The sequence below is a fragment of the Trematomus bernacchii genome, unplaced genomic scaffold, assembly GCF_902827165.1.
Source record: "Trematomus bernacchii unplaced genomic scaffold, fTreBer1.1, whole genome shotgun sequence".
NCBI classification, from domain to species: Eukaryota; Metazoa; Chordata; class Actinopteri; order Perciformes; family Nototheniidae; genus Trematomus; species Trematomus bernacchii.
The window spans coordinates 10,707,887-10,723,465 of record NW_022987973.1 but is presented as its reverse complement, the minus strand read 5'-3'; the positions used below and the strand labels follow the sequence as shown (position 1 = coordinate 10,723,465).

Below are 15,579 nucleotides of genomic sequence, written 5' to 3'. Positions count from 1 at the left end.
TCTTCCCACATGCCCCACCCCGGAACCTGCGGTCTTCAGACTCTGGCCTGCTTACCACCCCCCGAACCAACCTGCGAACCTTCGGGGACAGAGCCTTCAGTATGGCAGCCCCCACCCTCTGGAACGCTCTCCCTGCGGAGATCCGCAACATCCCCACGCCTTCAAAAGTGCCCTCAAGTCCCATCTGTTTACCAAGGCCTTTGGCCCCTAATCTATTTGTTGTTTTGTCTGTCTAACTGTTTGTCTGACTGCCTTTTGTTTTTGTTATGTTTGTTTCTACTCCTGTTCTTGTTTGTAAAGCAACCTTGGGTCTCATGAAAGGCGCTATATAAATCCAAGTTATTATTATTATTTACAATTTTTTACTATGTTCAATCTGAATTTACTTTAAAATAAAAAAATTCTATATTGATTCTGATTTTTCTACATCCAACTTACAGGTTTATCATTGCTTTGAGAACAAATATTATTAATTTACCACTTTGAGAAGTGAAGATTTAGTCTTCACTACTCAAAGTGTTCTGGGAATGTTATTTTCGAGCCTGAGACCTGAAAAACAGGCTCGGGGCTTAACTGGTTAACTGTAGCATAAAGTAAAATAACTTGTGCTTTCCAACCCACACACCTTTCTTTTGTGTCTTAAATGGAACAAATACATAATTTGGCCATAATGTATTTGTATTCCCCCTTATTTTTCTTTTGTATTTTAGGCTATTGCCTGTTACTCGTCAAAAAAAAGATTTTACATAAAAAATATGTATAAACACAATTAAATGTGATGCATTGTCTGTGTGTTTAACGGAGTCACATATAGCAATGTATACCAGCTGAATATTGCTTATTATTTTACCCCATATCATCAATTTAAATCTGTAAAATTAACTTTCAAAGGTCTAAAACATTTTGCTACTTTTACTCATGTCTTTGTTTATTTGATTGTTGTTATGCTTAGACATAAATGCTGCTTATCACAATAAGATAAGATAAGATGGAACTTTATTGATCCCAATTTGGGAAATGTTTGTGTTGGAGCAGCATAAAAAGACATGGCATTGTACAATACAAATTAAAAGACAAGAAATAAACAAGAAAGTAGAGAATATACATGTTGAATTTACAAATTAACTAACAAGATATAAAGCAAGGTATTATACATAATTATGTGACAGATGTAATATTAAATATTAAACTGAATATATAAATGTAAAATGTACAGTGTGATTTTATTCCAAGAGAAACTATGGATGTAATGTACGAATAACTTCTGCCTCCTTCCACTATTAGTGTGGTATTAATACTTTTTATCAAAGGACCTGAGTAGCTACAACTCCCACCCCCGCTGCTTTTGAAACAGGGCAAACAGTGTTTAACAGGAAATGCACTGATACGTTTCTCTGGATCTAAACTGGATCTCCATAGTTGTGTAACTTTTACCTGCCTCTTCCCCCCGGCTGGTGAGTGTGGCAGCAGTGACGTTGTGGTGCAGGTCTGAGTGTTGCACAGGCCCAGTGCTGCAGGTTGTCCGGTAGGGTGCCTGCAGAGCCACAAGCATGCTGTTGATGTCAGGAGCAGAGGAGGGGAACGTGAGGAATGGCTGAAAACTGTCGGTGATCTCCTGTTAGGAAACAAACCCGGTGTGTTTAGCTGGGCATTTCCCCGCGACCAGATCAGCCTGTTAGCGACGCATTAGCAGGCACTGCTGGTTTGGGCTTTATTTCTTTTGTTGATTATTTAATGGGACAGCGAAAACGCAAAAAACGCAAGGTAGGCTACCGCTCTTGTCGCCACCAGCTCTGCTACTTTATTTTCATGGACTAATACGACACACGGGGGGTTGAGAAATGTTTCACTGCAAGGTAAAACACACGTCTTCGGAGACAATGTTTGGTTGTTAACGCTAGCTAAAACCCTAACGTGGATATTTGTTGGTTTGGCTTGTGAATGTATGAAGTGCTCGGACGTTTTATTTTGTTTTGTGTGAAAAGCGTCGGTTAGCCTTCATCTCTTCATGCCTCAGCCGACCAACCACATGAGAAGTCGACGTCCGGAATAGATTAAACCACAAAGAAAGGCCTCCTTTTTATCGCTTTCACCTGAAACGACGAGGAGAAAATGCGTGTGGACTTGTTTTGGATATGTTTGTGGTGTTTCCTTCGCCCTGGTGCCACCGGTCAAGGACAGTCGACGGCCGTGTGCTCGCCCTCATGCAGCTGCGATGAAGATGGGGGTGCAGACTGCTCCGGGAGGGGGCTGACCACCGTCCCGACCGGGCTCAGTACTTTCACCTACTACCTGTAAGTACTGACCAACATCCACAGGGAACAACAACCTCACAACATGTCTGTGCACTATACATGCCCCACTGTAAAGGCCTAAGTATTGGATTGTGTTGTGTTTACATCACAAGTGAATAATTGGGCATTCAACATCATGGGGTTAACTTTTGGCCCACCAGAGAAAAAAAATCCTAATGATGATGTAAGGAAAAGCAGAGTTTCTAATCTTTATTTAATGTGTTATACCTAAGAGTTAGGTGAAAAAGTTCTTGACAACTTGTCACAAACTTTCTTTTGCAGCCCAAAAGTTTCTGCTCATGTTGTTTATGACATGTTTAATTTAGGGATGCTATTATTGCCTATAGGCTACATTTTCAGTAGATCCATTTTAAAGTTGAAACAATCATAAGATGTATCATTTCATCGCCTAGAAACTGGTAACAGAATCTTGATAATTTAGATTTGATTATTTTCTTTGTCATATATAATAGTGGATCGAAAAGTTTAAGCTTTTTTTGTTGGTTTTGTTCCACTGATTCCAGGAAATGATAATGGACCTGTATCACTACTTTTTGACAATTTTTAGACTGAGCAATTAATAGTGAACACAATAACCATGTTGATTGATATTGAAAATAGCGTTAGTTGAGGCATTTAGTCTATAACATTTCAAAATAGTAAAACATGTCTACTACTTTTTTCCAGAGGCATGGTCCCGTCTACATGCAGTCCTAAATCATTTGCAATTACAATTATATTTAACATTTAAGAGTCTGAAATCTTAAGTGTTCAGTGCATTTTGAATGTTTTAGTTTAATTAAAGACTAAATTATTAATCAATTCTCAGAATTGTTGCAGATAGTTGTTGTTGATCAACAAGTTGTTTCAGCTCTTGATATGTTTTATGATGTTTTTATGATTGACATGATATGGGTTAGCCCTTTTGTGACCCCATCACTCATACATATTGTTTTACCTGTTGTCCTTGAGCAGGTTGTAATGTCAGATGTATGTGTTCTGAATATAAATACTATGAATGATTTAGATATTGTCTATGGCAAAAACTCTCAAGTCTGTAAAAATATTCGATTCAAACATTGGTACGTGAAACACTTTTTAATTTAACACACTAAAGGGACCATGAAAATAGTTTTTTAAAAAGCAATCCCTTGCTGGATAAAAGGTACAAATGTAATGCTTTTCTTTCCACCTAAAAGTTGGTTAGGAAATGCAATGTGACTTAACCACCAGGTAATGAACTGAGTGCTGAGGTCACAATCGAGCCCAATTTACATGAGTAATGCTCAGTGGACTGTAGCCAACATTATGTTCAGTACAACATAATTAAGAGTCAAGCTTGTTCCATTATTTGATTTAGTCCGACTAAGAGTTAAGTACTGCTTTGTGTAAGAGCTCATTTAATTTTTTTTAAATGGGAGAAAATGTGCAGCAGGTAGGTCAGATCTTTATGGGTGGGTGCAGAGATACAGTTGATTGCCCCATGAAGAAACGCCTGAGTTTGTTTCACAACCTCTGGGTTAATCATAAACTCATAAACTTAAGTAACCACCTCTGCAACGGCATTGAAAACAGCAATTTAGTGTGGCTTTTGTAATTACTTTGCTCCCTCACAAAGAATAAATAGAAGAGGTTATGATTTTAAGTTTACACAGGCACTCGTCTAAATTAAAATGTGCTATTTCGTTTATAAGTTAACCTTAAGGCTATTCCAATGTAACCTTGCCTCAAAGTGTTAAGTTTTATTCCTGTGTGGGAAAACCTCTGTGTTCCTTTTTTGCCACCTTGTAAGAATGGTGGACAAAGCCATGCTACATTAGAAGCGATTGTGGCGCTTGAAATCACTATTGTTAGGGAAGTGTTGGGTAAACTAAACAGTGGCTTCATATGCCAAGCTCCATACTCATGTCACCCTTCTAGATAAATAGTTTTTCTTATGTGCAGTCGGACATCTCAATCGCAACATGAAGCAATGTTTTCTTAAAATGATATCGCAGCCCTGACTCTTACTCTACTGGCCTTTTATGCATAAATGGAAAACGGTATGTTGTTTTCTTCTATCTGCTCTGCACATTTATCTAAATGCTCTGTGACAGGTTTTACGCACTGAACTGCCTCATGTATTAGCCTCAACCTCTTAAAAGTATGTGAAAGGTTGTCTGTCCCTCTCTCTGTCCTTCTCTCATTTGTTCTCCTGGTCTCTTGAACCTAAGTTGTCCTCTCCCACTCCCTCCATCTTTTGTATGTGGAGCACTGGGGTTAGGGATCATGATGGATTAGTGAGACATATTGCAGCTGCAAGGGCTCCTTTGCAGCTAATGCTCCCACAATGGTATGCTGATGTGTAAAGAAAAAAGCTTATATATCAGTGTTTTGTCTCTGCAACATTTAAACTAAACTTACATGTTTGTTTGCAGACATCATGTGTTGAAAATATGTTGCTAGGCTAAAAAAGATATTGCCTAGGAACAGTAAAGAAGGTATGATACGACAAATGATTTAAAAAAACAGAGAGATGCAAGGTTGTTTTTGTAAGCTTATCTTTGCCCAAGGTCAAGAAGTCCTCGTTACAAGGAAATATATTCATTTATTTGTTGATTCTCTATTGTTAATTTTACTTTTGCTTTAGAAAAACAAACGTACGTCTTATGAAAATCCACACATTTTACAATAAATCATGTGACAATTTTGGAGTGGACTCTTACCTGCAGCCCACAGGGGCTTGAATTTTGGCAACTGTAATGGAAACGGTGCTGTCACAGAAAAGCAGATGAGAGAAAAGAGGAGGCCCCTCAGCCAGTAACAAAGCAAACACTCCTTGAGAAGGTATGTAGTTTACCTGCCACAAGTTATTGGTACAGTGTCTGCGTTTCTCGTGCATTGTGAGCAAGAGGGAGATTTCCAAATTACATCCTTATAGTGTTAGATCCTTTTACAAAGTGCACAAGGTTGAGACATAACGGAAAAGGAGGGGTTTTGTCAGGGGTCTTAGACTCTGCTGGTGGAGCTTGCCGGCTTCACCATTGGTGCCCTCAACCCATTTTTAAATGAATGATACTTTTGTTCTTGGTCAGCAGAGGTGAAAGGAGCCAGTCAGTGGTTCCCACTACCAAACAGGATGACTTGTGGATGGGCGAATATTAACGCCACACCCGCCCCCTCTCTCTCTCTGAGTCCCCGACCCTTTCCTTCACTCATACACCTATTACCCTCCCCCATCACACCGTTTCTAACTGATAACGGTTGCTGTTTTTTTTGTTATTCTTGTGCCCAGTATTCAAGCATAAAACATTATTTAAGGTTTGTTGGTCAGAACTCTAGTGTGAATGGAGTGATGCATTATTTTTGGGGTGACACAATTACGCTTGTCTTGTGGGTAGTACAAATAAGGTTAGAGCCTAATTACAATAAATGGGGGAAAAAGTCTGTTATGCCAGATTTTCAAAGCCAAGAATCAGACAAAGATCTGGGTTGCAGTCGAATAGTCCAAAAATCAGCTCCTAAGTTCTAACCCTATCGTCTATTCCTTGACCTCTGTGAAACGTCACGGGGTTAAGGAATAGTGGATAGGAGAATTCAAAAGGATTTAGGAGAAGAGACTGCGGTGCTTTGAGAATCCGACTGCACTTTCACTATCCGACGTATTTATGATGCGCCAGCGTATGTCATGAAAATGCGTCTGCTGTGGGGAAACTACAGTTTTCTATACAGCGGACTACAACATGGATTTATAATAAGAACGACGGACTACTGTAAACTCATCTAGAGACTCTGCACCGTGCTCTGATGCTGTTGTTTTATGCTTTATGAACGTGGACAACAGAGAAACATATTCTTCATGACCAAAGTTGGAATTGAAATAAACAAGGAAAGTGAAACTTATGCTCGTCACCCTCTCCCTCCGGTCCACATTAATACAAATGATCCCAATACGTATTATTGTATGAAAAGATCTTAAAATAAATACAAATGTATTTACTATAAACGTTAGTCCTTAACATCTATCACTGTGTATATCACCATTCAAACATATTTTAAAAGTTGAACAAACCCCACACAGCTCAGTAAAGACTGTGAAATGTTGACTTTATTTGATCATTTCAGTAAAAACTAACGTTCATATTTCTCTTTTTGATTATAATACTGCTGAACGTTCAAAACAAAGCACTTTGGCAAGTTACCACATACGTTTTAAAATGCTTAATAAGCACCGTAACTTTCATGATATAATTTCTCGGTCATAATCGGCTGTTTCCGTGAACGGCCGACTGTTGTTTGACGGCAAATGCTGCGCCCGCAAGGCATTGTGGGGCAGCATTTTCTCCTCTCCTTTCGTAAAGGAAGATCCAGTGTTTCCTAAGCTAAAGGAGGTTATAAAGGAAGTTTGAAACCTCCTTTCCTATCATCTAGACTGAGAATTTGAACGGCTCTTATCATGGCTGCCACTGAGGTACTTCCGGGTTATTTCACTCCGTTAGGAAGGTTCCTAAGCAAAACTATTCAACTGCAGCCCTGCACTCTCTATTAAAAGCTCCCAGCTGTTGTGCAATGTTTCTATCTAACAAACATCAGGCTGTGTCAAATCAGTCATCAAAAAACCTTGTCCATGTCATTTTTTAAATGCCTCAGGAATTAAACATCTATTTTTCTGAATGTAGGCATTCTGTGTTTTTGTACTTTTAAAATGATTCATTATTGACTTTAAGACATTGATTACAAAGACCTTGAGCTAAGGATTTCCCTTATCGATGAGTCTGTTGGCTAATTTCTCGATGATTCGTTTCATCTTTCAAACATCAGAAAATACTGGACAAACATTTTCCACTTCCAATTCCAGTTTCCACTCTTCAAGTGGTTTCTTGATATGATTTGTCTCACTAACAGATATTCATTTTACAGTGATATAAAACAGAAGGGAAGCTGCAAAGTAAACAAAGAACAAAAATAGTACCTGATGAATTACCTGTGGATTGAATAATCAATTAATCAAGTACTTTCCATTTATAATCTATAATCCATTTGTTTAAAACACCTACACATTCCTTTATAATGATCTTTGTCTCTTCTGACATCATGATAGAGGCTGGGTAAAAAGAATTAAAACATTGTTTTGTAGATAATTTAACCATCAGACTGACCATACAGTCCTTGTATCCTTTCCTACTGTATGTTACAGAAAAGTAGAGAACATGTGACGTGTCATATGTAATTTCCAGTAAAATCATATACCAGGACATGTGAAACATTGTTCTGGTAAACGGATGAACCATTATCAGTGTAAGACGTTTATTCAACGGCAGATAACCACAGCAACAGGTCTCTTGCTGTGTGCTACATTACCAGTTAACTTTAGGGAAACCTAGCCATGTGTTTAACTGACTATTGCAAGGGCTATTGCATAATGTGTAATAGGGCTGTGCAATTAATCGTATTTTAATCTCGATTACGATTTTGGCTTGCAACGATTACGAAAACAGCGTAATCGAAATAAAACGATTATTTTGCTGCATTCCCTTTCGCAATGATGCTCTCAATTTGTCTTGCGTTATACATCCTGCCCGCGCGTGCACTCACCCCTCCCTAAAAGCCCTCTCGGCCAGGTTGTGTTGTGACTTGCAGTCTGTTTAATAAATCCATTTATTACATGGCTTAGTTGAATACTCGATTCTGATTGGTCAATTCAGTACACGTGACACGTTGTTAATCCAGTACAGACAGACCGCTGTCAAGGACTTATTCACCGTTGTTAAGGAAGCTCACACCTGCAGAAAGAAGTCCGGTCGATTTAACTGTATACAGTTTTGCCGAAAAGCAAACTGCATGCAGTTTGTTTTTCGAACTGGGACAAGAAAACAGCGGAGAAGTAACGGGGCAGAAACCCTCCTTTTTACGCAACGGTCCAGACATCAAACGGCAAAACATATTCAGTTGCCAGTTACTTTGACATAATGAATTGTGCTACTTTTTAAAGCAAGCAATGATGTTTTCAAATCTGTAATCAAAAAGGTCAGCAAAAACGCTATCGAAGCAGTTCCTGCCGTTGCTACGTAGTTCGAACAGTAACAACGGACTATTTTTCTTAGCGGATGCATGTCATTTTAAATCAATAATAGCCTACTATTTTTTAAATCAATAAAAACATTTTCTAAATCTATAAAAGCATTTCAATTAATATTGGGAGTCATATCGTTACTTTGTTGAGAATGTGGCCTTGTAATAAGCGGGATTCATGCTTCATGCAAGATCCCTCCGCTTCGTGCCTGTCGGGTGTTCTTTTGCCCATAATGACCGCCTCGCTGCACATTATCCCTTACATAAACACGTTACAAGGGAAGCTTTAGTTGCCGTGTCTTTATTTTTCGGTCCTCCATGCTCTGGTCTCTAGCGTACAGTCAACTTTTACTAACCCCTAGATTCCACTGGGTCCGTCTGCGCCGCGTTACGGCTGCGCCGCGGTTTTGGTCCGGCCTCCTCCGGCGCATACCCTACCAGCCGCGTTTCAGAAGCATTTCAGAAGCGGAGCGTCTTGCCTGCCGGCTCGCAGTTTTTGTTGATTTGGGCATATTTCCTGGACAGGCTACTTTGTACAGACAAAGTTAATAATAACTGTAATATTCCAGTTATAAACGACATGAATCAAAGATGTGTTGCTGTATTTTATTGGTAAAAAAATGCGTTCATCATCATAATTATTCTATATATATATAATTTACACAGTGCCTGTAAACCGGAGGAGAACGCTGGCATTTCTCCTCCGGTACTTGAAGGACTACGGAGGGATACAATTTGTGTGTGTGTATATATATATATGTATGTATATATATATATATATATATATATGTATGTATGTGTATGTGTATATATATATATATATATATATATATATATATATATATATATATATATGTATATATGTATATATGTATATATGTATATATGTATATATGTATATATGTATATATGTATGTATATATATATGTATATATGTATATATGTATATATGTATATATGTATGTATATATATATATATATATATATATATATATATATATTATCTATATACATGATATCCATGCTATGATATAGATATATCTGCTCTATATGTATATATTATCATTACATATCACCATATATCACATGTATGTATATATGTTATATATGTGCTATATATGTATATATTGCTATATATGTATATATATATAATGTATGATATGTATTATATGTATATATTTATATTCACTATACCCTATCCTATCATATATATAGTATATATATGTATATATGTATATATATATACACATATATATATATATATGTATATATGTATATATATATACACATATATATATATACACATATATATATATATATATATATATATATGTGTATATATATATACACTATATATATATAGTGTATATATATATACTATATATATATATATGTGTATATATATATATATATATATATGTACACACACACATACACACACACACACACAAAAATTGTATATATGCTCTGAACGTTCCACTTCCTGCCTGCCCGACATTACGTTACGGCTGCGTCGCGTCAAAAATAGGATTCATTCTAATTTTAGAGGAGCCCTGTGCCGAGACGCTTCTGGGACGCTTCTGAGCCGTAACGCGCCGCGTGTGGTGGAATAGCACCCATTGACTAGAGTGGCAGCGATCGCCATGAGCGCTGCGGCGCAGCTGTAACGCGGCCGTAACGCGCCGCAGACGGACCCGGTGGAATCTAGGGGTAACCAAGCCCCCAGGAAGTGCGCCGGACTCAGATGAAAATATTCGTGCTGGCCAAACGGCGGTACTACACTTCCTTTTGGTTGCCAGGCCCGGAAACACTTTTTCCCATTGACTTACATGGGGAAAGAGTGGTCTGTAAATCGTTGGATAATTTTTTTTAAACTAAATAAACTACCCAGTATGAACACTTGTATAGCCCTTATTAAAAACATTCATTCCTCAAGTTGTAAAAATGTGCTAATAACGTTATTCTGAGAGTTATTTCCCTCTGCATTATGAACGCGCATCTAACCCACGGGACCGCGCCGCCCGGCACGTTCATGTTACGTGTTCAGCACTACATGCGTTTATCTTTACCCATGGATGCACAATAAGAACGGACCCATATCGCCTTACTGCCAGCCCACGGAGCTGTAATAATGGATATATTGCACATGTTTGCTGTAATTCATCATTTGTAAAATATTATACTACATGGGCTGTATGATTAAATCTTGTACCGTAAATGTTGTATTAAATAAAGTTAATATTACCGACGTAGATTAACGTCCCTGTAGCTTCTTATTGCACTAAGAAGCTTATTGCACTGTATATATATATATATATATATATATATATATATATATATATATATATATATATATATATATATATATATATATATATATATATATACAGTGCAATAATTCTTTCATGCTAAATGAAGCTCTGTTGCTTGGATATCACTAGATCCTGTTACAGCGTAATATAAAAGTACATAACGATTGATGTGTAAATTAGCATAATTACTAGCTAACCGCTAGCTGCTAACTGCCGCCTCGTTAATATCAAATCTATCATAATAACAAACCATTACCATGCTGTCATGAACGTGCAGTGCTGTTACGTGTACGCAAATTGACGTGCTTGATGTGAACGAGCATTTTGGGGGGCATGGTTAAAGTTGCGCATGCGCTATGAGCGCACATACGGGTACTTTTCAGGCATGCCGGGTAATCTGTGACGTTTCGCTCTCTCAAGAGTTGGGCCATTTTATCATCATGCGCGAATGAGCAACTCTCATAGGAATGAATGAGGCCCCGCCTCCCACGCTGTATCCAGTTCTTATTATACATCCATGGGGGTAACTCGTCAAGCCGGAGCCTCTTAGCGTGCTACTTCCGGTTTCCGGATAAGGGGTTACCAAAATAAGAGTACTGCGTGTAGCAGTATAATTAAACATTACAGGTTGTGAGTGACATCAGTTATCATATTTATATATGTTAAGTTGGTTGTGGAAGTGCGCTCCAAAATATTTGTTGATCTTTATTGGTATTTATTATTTTGATATTATTTATTTAAAGGTAGGGTAGTTAATTTTGGAGAAACCAGCTTGAGTGCGCTAGAATTTGAAAATACACAGCCGGAAAAAATCTTCCACTTCCTTACAGAGCCCCTCCTCCAACACACACGAACGCGCACATGACCAATGAGGGCACGAGATAAGTTTGTGCACAGATGGAAGGCTGACAGGCAGGTAGGCCATCCAGTTATTTTAGCCGGGCCGGCTAAAATGATTGGTCGTGCTTTTTACAGTATTACGGCTTCCACAGGTGAAATGTTTTTATGGATTTTTTTGTCAAAGCACTTAAGATATTCATTGCTATTGGGAGGTTAAGAGCATTCCATGGAATATAGCAAAAAGTGTATCTCGAGCCGGTTTCTCAAACTTACCTACCCCACCTTTAAATGTAGATATAAATGTATAATTTTTTTAATTTTTTTTTTTTATTGGTTTTTCAGTTGAATTATACTTAAAGTTCAGGGTAATCAACTGTTAAAAACATACTGTTCAAATTATTATAATTTATTTTTTTATTTTATTGTTTTCAAAGTCAATAAATAATCGTATTTAATAATCGTGATATCAATTAGGGCTGAACGATTAATCGATTTGAAATCGAAATCGCGATTTAAAATGATGCGATTATCAAATCGCAAAGCCTGCGATCTTTTTTAGCATTTTTTCTTTTTTTAAACTTTTTTTTCTTTTTTTTTACTTCTTGGGTGTCAGTCATCCACACCAATCAGAAGTGCTGTGCTCCACATGTACCAGCCATTGTTAACCAATCAGAAGTGGCCCATGATAGAAGGTGATAGACAGATTGATCCAATCACCTGCCAAGTATTTTTGAAAGTGCCTGCCCTTTCCAAATGGCTTCCAATGGAGCTTTCCTAGATGGTTTGGTGAAACAAAGCATCTGAGTCAGGTTAGTAATGCTCCATCACATGTTTTACATCTATTACAGGGTGAGTCTTAAACTGAAGCTTGACTTTAAAGCAACCCAACGGAAGTTTAATGTAAGTTTAGTTCTTTCACTCGTAGCTCGGGCTGCGGGGTGCTAGAGACGGGAGCATGTTGATGCGACCTTCCTAGCCGGAGATATGGCCGCGTTTTACAATAAACTTCCGTTGGGTCGCTTAAAAACAAATATCGCGAATCGCAATCGCAATATTTGTCATAAAAATCGCAATTAGATTTTTTCCCAAAATCGTGCAGCCCTAATATCAATATTGACCAAAAATAATTTTTTATTCATTTTATTATTTTCAAAGTCAATTAATAATCGTGATATCAATATTGACCAAAAATAATCGTGATTATGATTTTTGTCATAATCTAGCAGCCCTAATGTGTAACTTATTTCAAAACATTTATTTTACATTAAATAAGCTTTGGTATAAGTTCATTTTAGAGGAAATATAGAGTGGTTTTTTCAACTTTTTCATGTCTTGTTTCACAGATAATGGATTTAATAGGCTTGCTTTTCTTGGGTCAATAAGAAGAATCTTTCAATGTCTAAGTGGAAAATTAATTTATCTAAGTTAAGTAGAAATCTAAAATGAGAAATGAATATTTGCAGTGTTGGATGAATACTTAGTATTATAACCATAACTTTCCATGAGGTATAATTATACTTTGCATAAAGGCTAGGGGTGCACGATTAAGGAAATCTCACGATTCGATTCAATTTCTTGGGGTCACGATTCGATTCACAATCGTTTCGCGATTAAGAACGATTCGCGATTCAAAATAGCTCAGGAGTGAGCCCTGTGAGGCATGAAGAGCGGACAGTGTGAAGAGGATTTCCTGGTGTTTTTCCCTGGATGCTGCATAAAGTCTAAGTGCCCTGTTAGCGGGACATTACGGAGCTCACGCCGTAGAAAAAAATTGAAAACAGCGCTGCGGGAAGACTGAAAAATGTGGTTTGAAAAAAAAAACATGTGAATTGATTCTTGGAATTTCTGAATCGATTCTGAATCAGCAGAGATAGAATTGCGATTCTTATGTGAATCGATTTTTTTGCACACCCCTAATAAAGGCTGAAATATTGAATTGTATCAGACCATGGGGTCCTTGTTCAAAGCATGTGCCCTTTTTTCACCAGGACTGCGTTTGTTGGTCCTCTGCCTGCCACACAGGCTTGATTTGTGAACTGCTTCCTGCTTGTCCTCCTGGTGAAACCTCCTGCAGGAGCCGCTGAACTCTTAAGTCATGTCACTGCACTTTCTTACTTCTTGGCTAATGGCGCGTTTCCACTACAGCGCGGAGCACGGTTTAAGAGGGCTGTGACGTCAGCGGCCCGTTTTTGGTTGCGTTTCCACTTGGCCTAGTACCGGCCGGCGGGTCCTAATTCACAGTTTTTCTGGCCTCATAAAATCGTGGGTCTAGGGCCAGAGACAACGAGGCTGAGTCGGGCTGAGTATGCTAAACTAGAGAGAGAATCGCTGGCAAGGGGGCTACAACTACAACAAGATGGACATATTTGACCGTGATTTAATTGTAATACACGTTTCAAAATGATGCCGAAGTAACAACATACTGATACCGGTTAGTAAAAACCATGAATTAATGCTTTGACAAGTCTGCAGACAGACGGCAGGCGAAAAACCTTTTAAAATGCGTGTTTTCTAAATGGAGATTGGCTAAGCTAACGTTGTATGCTCCGACCGTCCACACTCACAACAACGGCCTATACAGACATAAATAAAGCATCGACTGTATTCACCATGACACAGGCAGTCTGTGGTTTGTACTTGTTTAACTTTTGTCTAGTTTCTGAGCATATATGAGGAGCTGTGAGCTCTGAGTGCTAACAGCTAACGGCTGTGTTGTTTTTCTGGGGTTCTCATTGAAGATGACGTCACGGCTCCGCCTACACTGCGTTACTATAGATACTACCCCAGTTCCTAAACTGTAATGGAAATGCGCCATAAAGTGAGCCAGTCCTAACGAGGCCTAGCCATACCGAGCGAGGCCGTGCGAGGCCGTGTAGTGGAAATGCGCCATAAGACCCTAATCTAAGTCCTTTCCTGGTTGTTTGGTTTGGTCAGGTGACAAGCTTTAGTAAGGGCCTGATTTCTCTTTGGAATTATAAAGCCTACTGTGTTCCTGGAACATCTTTACCAGTTTTCCAACTTGTCCTTTTTGTCAAATAGTTACACTCAATAGTTATTAGATATAAATATTTATTAACAACGAGGGTCTTTGTTTGTAAGAGTTTGTAGTGATTCATTAGTGATTCGTAATCCTGTATTTGGTAAACACGCTATAACCAGGCCAGTACTTGCAAACAGCAGGTGCAACTTGCTTCAGATTTGGGCATTGTTGGACTTCTATATGGGTCAACATTTCTCTTGACCTAGATGCGTCCCTGGCCTTTAGTTAAAGGTGAAATGTTGTCCCATAAACTGAATTGGTCACAGGTCAGGACTGTCGAGCTGTGTTCACATCTTGAGAATGTTTCAGAATATATTTGGAGTTTGTTTTCTGCAGATCTGTTAATCTTCACATCAGGTTGAGTGACTTTTTGTATTTAATTGGCACAATTTTTTTTGTGTTTCTGTTTTATTGTGTTGCACTGTTGGTGGAGCCTGTGACCTAAGATTTTAATCGACATAACTACACTGTAGCTATGTACGTATGACAAATATAAGCCTTGAACCAGATGTAATAGATGAAAATATATGAATATACAGTTGGGGAGACAGGTGTCCAGAGTGACTACCTGTGTAGACTAAACTGGCGCATTTCCACTGCAGCGCGTAGCACGGTTTAAGCGTGCCGTGCCAAACCCGGCCTGTTTTTTTGTTGCGTTTCCACTAGGGGTAGTTCCGGCTAACGGGTACTTTTTCACAGTTTTTCTGGCTCTCCAAAATCGTGGTACTTTCCGGGCCAACAACCAGGCTGAATATGCTAAACTAGTGAGAGAATCGCTGGCAAAGGGGCTACAACTACAACAAGATGAACATATTTTACCGCGATTTAATTGTAATACACGTTTCAAAATGATGCCGAAGTAACAACATACTGATACCGGTTAGTAAAAACCATGAATTAATGCTTTGACAAGTCTGCAGACAGACGGCAGGCGAAAAACCTTTTAAAATGCGTGTTTTCTGAATGTTTTAGATCGGCTAAGCTAACGTTGTATGCTCCGACCGTCCACACTCACAACAACGGCCTACAGACATAAATAAAC

The 15,579-nt window shown here is 38.4% G+C and overlaps 1 protein-coding gene across 1 annotated transcript in view; it reads left to right on the top strand.

The window, feature by feature from the left end:
* Nucleotides 1–1,470: 1,470 nt before the first annotated feature.
* The window catches only part of lgr4 (leucine-rich repeat containing G protein-coupled receptor 4), a 35,997-nt gene continuing 21,888 nt past the window's right edge, over nucleotides 1,471–15,579 (top strand). The window contains exon 1 of the mRNA XM_034117096.1: nucleotides 1,471–2,294. Coding sequence (XP_033972987.1) covers nucleotides 2,113–2,294 — 182 coding nt within the window. The 5' untranslated portion in view covers nucleotides 1,471–2,112. The remainder of the gene's footprint in view (nucleotides 2,295–15,579) is intronic.